This window comes from Triticum aestivum, chromosome 3A (assembly GCF_018294505.1).
Source record: "Triticum aestivum cultivar Chinese Spring chromosome 3A, IWGSC CS RefSeq v2.1, whole genome shotgun sequence".
In the NCBI taxonomy this organism is placed as follows: Eukaryota; Viridiplantae; Streptophyta; class Magnoliopsida; order Poales; family Poaceae; genus Triticum; species Triticum aestivum.
The window spans coordinates 527,038,609-527,049,848 of NC_057800.1; the positions used below are offsets into that span (position 1 = coordinate 527,038,609).

At 50.0% G+C, this 11,240-nt stretch overlaps 1 protein-coding gene across 1 annotated transcript; it reads left to right on the forward strand.

The window, feature by feature from the left end:
• The first annotated feature begins 6,391 nt into the window (after positions 1-6,391).
• On the forward strand, positions 6,392-10,798 carry LOC123062037 (disease resistance protein RGA2-like). Its single transcript, XM_044485342.1, has one exon. It carries the CDS (start codon positions 8,480-8,482, stop codon positions 10,088-10,090), a length of 1,611 nt encoding a protein of 536 aa, XP_044341277.1. The 5' UTR covers positions 6,392-8,479; the 3' UTR covers positions 10,091-10,798.
• Positions 10,799-11,240: the final 442 nt, after the last annotated feature.

Sequence of the window (11,240 nt, forward strand, 5' to 3'; positions counted from 1 at the left end):
TTGGGGGATTTCACCGAGTCGGCGGGAAGCTTGCATGGGAACCTGCGAGATTGCGCGGGAACGGGCTCACCGACGATTCATTGGCGCCACCATTTGGCCAAAAGAATGCCCCCCCCCCCCCGCGCGCGTTGCGCAAGTTTGCGCTGTAAGCCGTCTGCCAGCGGGGTGACAAGACGTGCCAAAGGAGGACGAAAGGCCACGTACACATACGGTTAATAAAAAAACGTTTGCGAGTAAGTTACCTATTATACCCCTGTCCTCGTTTATAAGTATGATTTAACTAATAAAATATGAATGCATGTTGCCAAAGATTATATAGTTGGATTCGTATTTGAACATAGTTTCCAATTACATAATTTTTATAACATGCATTAAAATTTTGTTGGTTAAATTTGAGGGCAAAGTATGGCATAGAATATAAAGGGGACTATAGACTAGACGAAGGTGGTAGCACACGGCCGCTCTCTACGCAGCGACGCAACTGTCGGCCGGCTTGTAGGCGACCATTTCCTTAGTGTTCAACTACTCTATGCGTGTGGTTGCTTGCTGTTCAGGCAGCCACGACGCACTTTGATCGCGTCCCTCTGGGTGCTTTGCCCTCGTCCCTCCACGCGCACTGCCAGTGTTTGGGGCCGGTGCATGATCACGCACGTTCGTGTGCATGCGGTTGCGCCGGGCACGACACGACGATGCAATTACCCGCTGCAAAAACTGCCATGCGGACGCGCCAAGAATCCACGCCGCCCGGCCCCCTTTTGTTCCTGTGGCCATTTACCTTCATCTCTCGTCTCACACGACACAATAAGCACATCCATGAGGACACATACAGAGAGGACATCCAGCGGTTCCAATGGCGCTCTCCGTGGCTCCAATGGCGCTAACAGCGGCCGACGACAACAATGGCGGGCAGTTCACCACGCAACACGTCGTGGACACCCACGTGAGGGGGAAGGCTCTCTCAGTGGTGTACACGAATGATCCGGTCCTGGTGGAGAGATCCATCCAAACTATGGAGCAGTTCCTTGCCGAGGACAAGTAGCAAGTGGTCGGCTTCGACCTCGAGTACACCATGGGTCGTGCCGGGCATGATCGGAAGGTTGTCGTCGCCTAGTTGTGCGTGCGACATGACGTCCTCGTCTACCACTACCACCTGGCCACAACGCCTTGCGAGCATTTCTCCAGGTTTATCAACAACTCCGACTACAGTTTCGCTCCAGTGGACACCACCAACGATCTAAAAGCACTCAAGGTTTCGTGCTTGAAATGCCCGAATCTTGTCAACATCCAAAGCCACTACAAGGTCTGGGCCAACGAAAAAAACAAACTGAACTCCCTGGTAGACCTTGCCTCGGCTATCATCGACCCCTACTACATGACGATGAAGAATGAGAGCAATAAGGACAGGAACGCCTTGCACAGTGTGTGGCATAAGAGACTGGATGAACAACATGTCAAGTACGCGGCCATGGACGCGTACACAAGCTACGAGATGTATAGGCGGATCATTGACATGAGGAACTGTCTTCTTCCTGACCCAAACGAGGGATCGAGCCACATAGCAGTGGCGGGAGCGTCACAAGAAGTAGATGACTAGACGATCGTTTCTCCTACTTTAGAATGCACGCAATTGTTTATTGAGGTGTGTGCGAATGATCTGTAGTCACTTATGTAATTGGATGTTTATTTCGGTTATATATATACATGTTATTCTACTATAGACAGAGCAAATCACACAGCTTATTAGTAGCAATCGTATGTGTTATTATTGGTCTTTGCACACATTTCTGATTACGGACCTGTTTGCCGCGTATCACACACATCTTGTTCAGTTGAACCATTTTCATTGTGTTGCCAAATCACACACGGTCCATCCTAGTGAACCGTATGCTATATATCGCACACGCCTTCATCTGGCTGCCCGTTTCTTTTGTTCCTCCTCATCCCAAATAGTTAATTGAACTGAACCGTACGCCCTGCATCGCACACGCAACTAAAATCTAAACCGTGTTTGATGCATCCATCATCCCAAATGTTTTGCACCTTTTTTGACGGTTTTTTACACCCCCGTTTGCGATTATGGCATCGCACACAGTTTTGTCGAAGGGTCTCTGGTCGTAGTGTCGCGTTTGCACCATCCTGCAGTAGTGGACTATCAGCGCCCACAACTCTTTGTGTTCTACTCATGCATATCATCTACGCATAGACGTGGGTCGTGATGCCACTGTTGGGAAACGTTGGATGGAAAACAAAAAAAATTCTACGCACACGCAAGATCTATCCATGGAGATGCATAGCAACGAGAGGGGAGAGTGTGTCTACGTACCCTCGTAGACCATAAGCGGAAGCATTTAACAACGCGGTTGATGTAGTTGTACTCTTCGCGATCCGATCACGATCCAACTGATCTAGTGCCGAACGGATGGCACCTCCGAGTTTAGCATACGTGCGGCTAGATGACGTCTCCTCCTTCTTGATCCAGCAAGCGAGAGAGGAGAAGTAGATGGGATTGTTGGGGAACGCAGTAATTTCAAAAATTTCCTATGCACATGCAAGATCATAGTGATGCATAGCAACGAGAGGGGAGAGTGTTGTCTACGTACCCTCGTAGACCGTAAGCGGAAGCGTTATGACAACGCGGTTGATGTAGTTGTACGTCTTCACAATCAACCGATCCTAGTACCGAAAGTACGGCACCTCCGCGATTTGCACACATTTGGCTCGGTGACGTCCCACGAACTCACGATCTAGAAGAGTGTCGAGGGAGAGCTTCGTCAGCACAACGGCGTGATGACGGTGATGATGACGCTACCGGAACACGGCCTCGCCTAAGAACCACTACGATATGACCGAGGTGGATTATGGTGGAGGGGGGCACTGCACACGGCTGGAAACAATCAACTTGTGTGTCCTAGGGTGCCCCTGCCCCCGTATATAAAGGAGCAATAGGGAAGGCCGGCCGGCCCTTGGGGCGCGCCAGGAGAGGAGGAGGAGTCCTCCTAGTAGTAGGACTCCCCTTTCCTACTCCTACTAGGAGGGGGGAAAGGAAGGAGGAGAGGGAAAGGAAAGGGGGGCGCCGCCCCCCTTCCCTGGTCCAATTCAGACCAGAGGGGGAGGGGGCGCATGGCCTGCCCTGGCCGGCCCTCTCTCTCTCCACTAAGGCCCATGTGGCCCATTAGTTCTCCCGAGGGGTTCTAGTAAGATTCCGGTATTCCGGTTTTCTCCGAAATCACCCGAAACACTTTCGGTGTCCGAATATAGCCGTCCAATATATCAATCTTTATGTCTCGACCATTTCGAGACTCCTCGTCATGTCCGTGATCACATCGGGGATTCTGAACTACCTTTGGTACATCAAAACACATAAACTCATAATACCGATCGTCACCGAACGTTAAGCGTGCGGACCCTACGGTTTTGAGAACTATGTAGACATGACGGAGACACGTCTCCGGTCAATAACCAATAGCGGAACCTAGATGTTCATATTGGCTCCCACATATTCTACGAAGATCTTCATCGGTCAAACCGCATAACGATATACGTTGTTCCCTTTGTCATCGGTATGTTACTTGCCCGAGATTCGATCGTCGGTATCTCAATACCTAGTTCAATATCGTTACTGGCAAGTCTCTTTACACGTTCAGTAATGCATCTTCCCGCAACTAACTCATTAGTCACATTGCTTGCAAGGCTTATAGTGATGTGCATTACCGAGAGGGCCCAGAGATACCTCTCCCACAATCGGAGTGAAAAATCCTAATCTCGATCTATGCCAACTCAATAAACACCATCTAAGACACCTGTAGAGCACCTTTATAATCACCCAGTTACATTGTGACGTTTGGTAGCACACAAAGTGTTCCTCCGGTATTCGGGAGTTGCATGATCTCATAGTCATAGGAACATGTATAATTTATGGAGAAAGCAATAGCAACAAACTAAACGATCATCGTGCTAAGCTGAAGGATGGGTCAAGTCAATCACATTATTCTCTAATGACGTGATCCCGTTAATCAAATGACAACTCATGTCTATGGTTAGGAAACATAACCATCATTGAGTCAACGAGCTAGTCAAGTAGAGGCATACTAGTGACATTCTGTTTCTCTATGTATTCACACATGTACTAAGTTTCTGGTTAATACAATTCTAGCATGAATAATAAACATTTATCATGATATAAGGAAATATAAATAACAACTTTATTATTGCCTCTAATCTTTCAGGGATCACAACTAACACGATAGCGTGGTGGTGATGGTGGTGGTGGAGTACCGACAGCGCTTCACTAAGCGTCGCCGGGAGGAGGCGGTGAAACTACGGACTAACGGGAGAGAGAGGGGCGCCAAGGTCTTGGTGTGTCCTCTTGGGGCGCCCCCTCCCCTGTATATATAGGTGGAGGGGCGTGGGAAACAGCCCCTCCAAGCCCTAGGGCGCAGCTAAGGGAGAGAGGACTTGGACTCCAAGTCCAATCATATTCCTACTAGGACTCTTTCTTTTTTTGCCTTCCCTAGCCACATGGGCTTTTGAGGACTTGGTGCGCCTAGCCCAATAAGGCCAGGGCACCTCCCGCAGCCCATTCTAGCCCTTGGGTCATGGTGGACCCACTTGTGGACTTCCGGACCCCTCCGAAATCCTCAGGAACCTTCTAGAAGCTTCCCGGTACAATACCGAAAAGTGCACTTTTTTCGGAACCCAAAATATGACTTCCCATATATAAATCTTTACCTCTAGGCCATTCCGAGACTCCAGAGCCATCGTTAAGTATGAGACATCTATATTCAGCTTGTTTGATCCCATGTGGGTCTTCTGGTACATTATTTCATGTGACTACGTCGTATGTGAAGCTACATAATAGTTCACGGTGATGGTTTGTATCGCAAACGTAGTTCTCATCGCCGACGCAATTTGTTCCCGTTAGAAGCTTCACTCTTTTGCCACCATATGTGTCAGGCCCCGGCCATAATCAACTCCGGTAGACTGACCTAACAAGAATAGGAGATTTCATTGATGGAAGTCTCAAGATTTGTTCAAGAACATCAACTTTGATCTGTCCACCGAAAGAGCTCTATTAACGATTTCATCCAATCCTAAAGCTTGCCAAACTTCTGTTGTCCTCTCACAAGTGAAGATCATGTGACATATATCTTCCATTGTAGTACAGTCGAGCGGAGATTGTGCACATACCTTGATGTGCTTGACTGCAAAGACGCTCATACCTGGAATAATGTCGTGGAGAGCTCTCTAAACAAAATAACCATCTTACCAGGTCATGACGAGATAATTAAACGCTTTTTCGATGCACTTTTGCGAGCGCTACATGATCAATTGTCCAACTCGTGTTGAACTTCTATCAGACTCGCAGTGTTGCCAACATGTATGGTGACTAGCCATATGAGATTCCTCATAAGTTTAGTATGCTAATTAGGTGGGAGCGTATATCTTGTTATGGTCGTTGTGGCTATTTGAAAAATGACGTGGTTTCTAGTGGTAAAATTATATCTACTATGCAGGTTATCTACGAGTGTGCTCACTGGCTTCATTCATGATCTTCTCTATTCAAGTGAAACAACACGCCTATTTTACGACAGTATGTATGCGTATGGAGCAGGAGGTGAGAGATGTGTTCATCCTACATGGGTGGCAACATAGTTTATGGATATGCCATTCATCCTAATTGTCTTTGGCTAGTTTCGGTCCTATTTGACTTAACGTGTCCCTTTTTTTGTTTTTGTGTGCGTATATTGCTATGGGTGTGTGGGAAGCAGATTTTTGATCTATGAGGACATCTACACTCTATATGGATTTTTTTTAGCAATTCAACAAAAAGTCAAAAATTCCTGAAAATATTTTTGAAATAAACTTGACCTTTTATTGTACTCGTGAGAAAAAATCCACAAAAAGAAAATCACCCTTTGACTTCTTTTTAAAAAAGACAAATTTTTGGTCAAAATGGTGTAAATAGTGACCTATAATAGCAAATAAATTTTGTCTTTTTCGCTGTGGAGTCAACTTTGTTTTTTTTCGTGAAAATTTATATACTATTGCAAAAGTAAGTCAAGTTTTTTGTCAAAATAGTTCTTACCTATTTTGACTTTTTATTTAAATATTAAAAAAAATCCCCATATAGGGTGCATATACAACCAGAAACCAAAATGTATTTGTGTGCTTATTATGCTTTTTATGCTCTTGATGCTATATTTTGAGTTAATAAAAATTTCCTTTGTAAAGAAAAAGTAAAGCTCTAACTTTACAATCATTTTGTGAAATATATTCGGGATCTCGCCCGATGATTCCGCGGAAAACTGTCCTTTACTTGTCATGGGTCTCTGCACTAGAAGACAAACTTAGTTGAAAAGATGGAGATGCTAATCGCACACTTACAGAGCGACCATACAAAGCTGAAGAACACTAGCGGACGGCATTACACGTGTACAAGTCCGAAGCCTTCCTAGCAAGCCCTAAAGTCTTCTCGGAGCCCGTTTCCTCCCCCGTCCCCAGCGTCGCCTTTAGGGGCGGCTCGGGCGGAACCCTAGATCGAGCCGCCGCCGAGCCCCCCCTCCTTTCTCCGACCCTTCCTCGCCGTCGCCGGATGAGGCCGCCGAACTAAGTCCACGCGGCGGGCGGCGGCGGCGGGGCATCTCATTGTCCTGTGGCAGGATCCTGCGGGGGAGGGAGGCTCGCCCTCCTGCGCGGTGTCGCGTCGGGCTCTGCGGCGGTGCCCTCCAGGGCTGCGTCTCCAGCGACGGCTGTCGAGGTGACGGCGTCGGCGGATCCCTGGGCTACGGCCTGGTGCTCTCGCCAGTGCGTCGGGGCGGGGTGGCGCCCCCCCCCCCCTTCCAGCCATCTGGAGGCTCCTCCTCGCGCGTGCTCTTCTTTCGATGGTGTTGCGTTGCCGGCGGCTGCTGCCGTGGTGACGGCGCTGGCGGGCTCCTGGGCTAATGCTCGGTCCTCTCGCCGGCGCGTCGGGGCGGGGTGGCGGCCCCCCTTCCTGCCTTTTGGAGGCCTTTCCGCGGGCATTTGGTGGCCTGTGCGTTGATGCTGCAGCAGGAGGTTGCCCGATCTGTCTTCGGATCCGGCTCGTCAGTGTCTGCCGGCGGCGAAGTGGTTGCTCTTGCGTGGGATGGCACCGTCTCCATGTTTGAGGTGCTTGGGCCAGCGCGTGTGCGGGCATGTGGCTCTTCTATCGTCGGCTGCGTGGGTTGGAGAGGTTTTGGATGCTCCGGATGAGAATCTACCCGACTTTGTCGGTGCCGACGACGCGTCGCCCATGGGCGTCGTTCTCCTCGCGGGAGGGTCATTGTGGAGCTCTCTCCCCCCTCCTCCATCCCTAGTCATGTCCTTCGTGCGGAAGCTCAAGACTCCACATGAGTCGGGTAACGGCGTCGCTTCAACGTCGCTCCTCCCTTGGGGGCATCACCTTGAAGGTCATGGTCTTCTACGCGCTTCCCCATGGGCTGGACAAGCACAACACCGCGGTCAGTAGGTGCCTGGCCGGCGGTGTGAGGTTGGTGTGGCGTTGCATGTGTGTGGCAACGACTATGTGGCGAGCAGAGCCGAGTCGCGGCATTTCCTTTTGATGCTGACGGTCCGGTGCGCCAATGGGTGCGTCTATGCTGATTTCTGGCTGTGACAGAGAAGTCGAAGCTGCGGCGGCGGGGCCATTGCAGCAACGATGACTCCACGAGGGCGGTTTTTAGCGGGTGGTGCTCTCCGAATGTTGCGCTGGACTAGGACGGTGCGAGGCTTGCAACTTTCTTTGTGAAGCTCGTTTGCAAAATGGGAGCTGCCTTGTCCTCAATGCTTCGGTCGACTGTTTGGCGTTTGTGGCCAGGTCATCCGCGTGTCCCCTTTGTGGGGTTTGTAATCTAGGTTTTCACTCGGTTTTCCTCTAATTAATCAGGCAACTCTCTTCTTCTTAATCAATGAAAATGGCAAATCTTTTGTCTCATTTCAAAAAAAAAAGATGAATTTACATCATGCATGGAGTGACAATCACAAGATCAACAGAATCAGACCACCAGCCGGGAGCTCTTCTTCCTGGCCAGCGCATGAGGCACGACGGGCGTCTGCACAGAGCAGCTCATGAGGTAGGTGTAGCAAGGGGGTATCTGGGACCTCCACGCCAGGGCCTCGAACCTCCCGCCGGGCGCCGGCCGCCCGGACAGAACCTCCTGCGCCGGGCGCGCCTGGTAGCAGCCGTAGGAGACGAAGACCTTGGACGTCCGGGCCAGCCTCCACAGGTAGACGTGCCGGTTTGGTTGGAAAATTTAGCAGGCTTATTGGGACATGAATCAATGTTCTATATCTCAGATACATTTTTTTCATGTATCGAAATAAAGAATATTGTTTCTTTTTTTAGGGAAGAATATTGCTTTATTGGTAGTACTGACTCACTGACGTATTGGGTCAATCTTGACGGCTTTGTTGTCAAAGTTACGACGGGTCCATCCGTCCATGGGCAGAAGTCAGGACTTCTATGCCTCAACCAGAACCACAAGTTGGCCTTTCCCTCTTCTCTTCTTTGGTGGATTCATCTATTCCACCAGGAATATTGCAGGGGCCTTCCAAAATGGAGACGCTTCTCTCTGCAATCGTGGGTGATCTTGTCAGCAGAGCCCTGTCCATGGTAACCCAGAGATACCTGCAGTCCCAGGGAGCAGAGGAGGAGAAGCTCCAGAGGCTACGGGCGGTGCTGCTAAGGATCCATGCCACCGTCGAGGAGGCCGAGGGGAGGCACATCACCAACCAGGCAATGCTCCAGCAGCTCCAGATGTTGAGACGAGGTATGTACAGAGGCTACTACACGCTCGACACCTTCAGATACCGAGCGCACAGGGACGAGGCCGATGGCGAGGCGAGCACTCGCCGTTCGCTTGCCCTGTCCAGATTCAGCCCTTCCAGTTCCAGACGTACCTTCTTCTCCGTGTGCGATGCCCCGAGCACGGACCTGGTGCTTGATGACGGGAGCTCCAACAATCTCGACAAGATGCTCAGCAGCCTTGAGAGAATGATTGGTGACATGCAGGAGTTCGTGATGTTCTTGGCCAGCTATCCTCGAATCTCCCGGCAACCTTACAGCGCATATTTGTTTCATGATCAGGTTATGTTTGGCCGGCAGATGGAAAAGGAGACAATTTTGAGCTTTCTGCTTTGTAGGGAGGCTGCAAGGAATGGAAGTCTGGGTGTGCTGCCGATAATTGGTCCAGCGAGAGTTGGAAAGAGTACACTTGTTGAGCATGTCTGCCACGACGAGAGGGTGCACAGGCGCTTCTCGTTGATCGTCTTCTTCAGCGGGAATGATCTCAATGGCGGAAACTTGGCCACTCTAAAAGGTAGCGGTGTGATCAAGCATCAGAACCTTGCCTCCAGCCCGCATGGAGACTCACTGGCTGTGATTGAGCTAGCAGGGGACATGGACGAGGAAACATGGAGGGGGTTGTACACCTCGGCAGCAAGCCACCTGACGCCAGGCAGTAAAATCATACTCACCAGCCGTTCAGAGAAGATAGCATCATTAGGAACGGCAGAGTCTCTTATGCTGAAATTTTTGTCCCAAGAAGCTTACTGGTATTTCTTCAAGACGGTTGCATTCGGAAGCACAAACCCTGGTGAGCATCCTAACTTGGCAGCCATCGGCATGGAGATCGCCGTCCACATGAACAGATCATTCATGGCAGCGAACATCGTTGCCAGCTTACTGAGAACCAATCTTGACACACGATTTTGGCGCAGAGTGCTGAGATGCTTGAGAGATTTCGCAAGCAAGCACCTCAGCATGTTTGGAGAGCACCCGACCAATCTCCTAGAAAAGGACCAGCCTGTGTACATGTGGACAATGGCCAAGACAACCAATGTTTTCGTGATGCGAGATATTTATGACGAGCCATCTCCCCAGATCAGTGAGGTTCCCAGGATAACGGCACAGGATGTTTTGTCTGGGCGAGTTACGTCTGAAGGGACATTCCAAGCAGTGGCATGGAGGTCCAGGATACCTCCTTGCTACACCTACTTGGTGAGCTTCGTCGTGTCACGGACAGACGAGCACGCGGTGCTTGGTAAGAAGCGGTCTAGGCAGGAGAGGATTTGATGTAAAATGCAATAATGTATAGCTAATGCGATTGCAAAGTGCACGTCTTACCCTTTTTTCGTCAATGCCCTGCATCTCCTCACTTGTGTGTAGCAGCTTGCTCCATGGATCTCCAGCTATATCTCCACAAGCCGGGTACTGAACTTGACAGTCCACACTCATCACACGGCATAACCGGTCTGGTAGAACTGCTTACAAGCCAGATTGACAGAACCATTTTTTATCTGCAAGGCAGGCTGACAGAGAAAACCAGTAGGAAGGAAGAGATGTTACTGATACAAAACCCTGGCAGTTAGTAGTCCAACACTACAGAAGCGCTGGAGCATTTTACAAGATTTCTGAGCAATTGTGTCTTTCCCAGCGAAATTACCGCACTGCGCATGTAGTCTATATGTAAAGGAATTATGTTCAATACAATGCAGGGTCAGCTCAGCGCACATATTTGATGTGTTCTAAACTAGGATGGAGCCTGGCCCATATGCAACACAAACTCTATTATTTCAGTCAATTCATTTATCGTTGACACACCTATGTATATTTTCATACTTTCGTAGCCCAAATCAACTTCTTATTGCGTACTGGAATAGCATGAGAATTTCTAGGTAGCAGCTTTCTTTACCAAAACAAAGTATACAGAGCTGGAACACATGGGTTATATAAAGGCAGGCAGAAATCAGGTATTCCAAGGATCCTCAATTAACTCGGTGAATAGACATGAGTTTCACATAAGGATGAAAATCAAGCATAACCAGGGACCGTTATTGACATACTAGAACAACATTTAGGGTAGTCTAGCTCTGGCTATCCAATCTGAGAACATCGCGGAACCGCACAACGAATCCGCCACCCTCCTGCTAGACCCGTAGGCACTAATTACCAACCAAGCCGTCGCAGAGGTCAGGGAGGGAGGACGAGCCGAGGGAGCAGGGCAGGTCCTGGTCCAGATCCGGGGCGGCGGCGGCGGCGGTCTTGCTGGCGAGCTCCACCGCGTGGTCAAGGAGGCTGCGTGGCAGGAGGTCCGCCGGCGGAGGCAGTCGCTGGTGGCGCTGTAGCCACCACGCGACCGCGGCCGCCCTTGCCGCGCCTCCGCTGATGGCGCTTCCCGGACGCCGCGATACTCCGAGAGGGTGAGGAAAGCGGGCCTTGACGT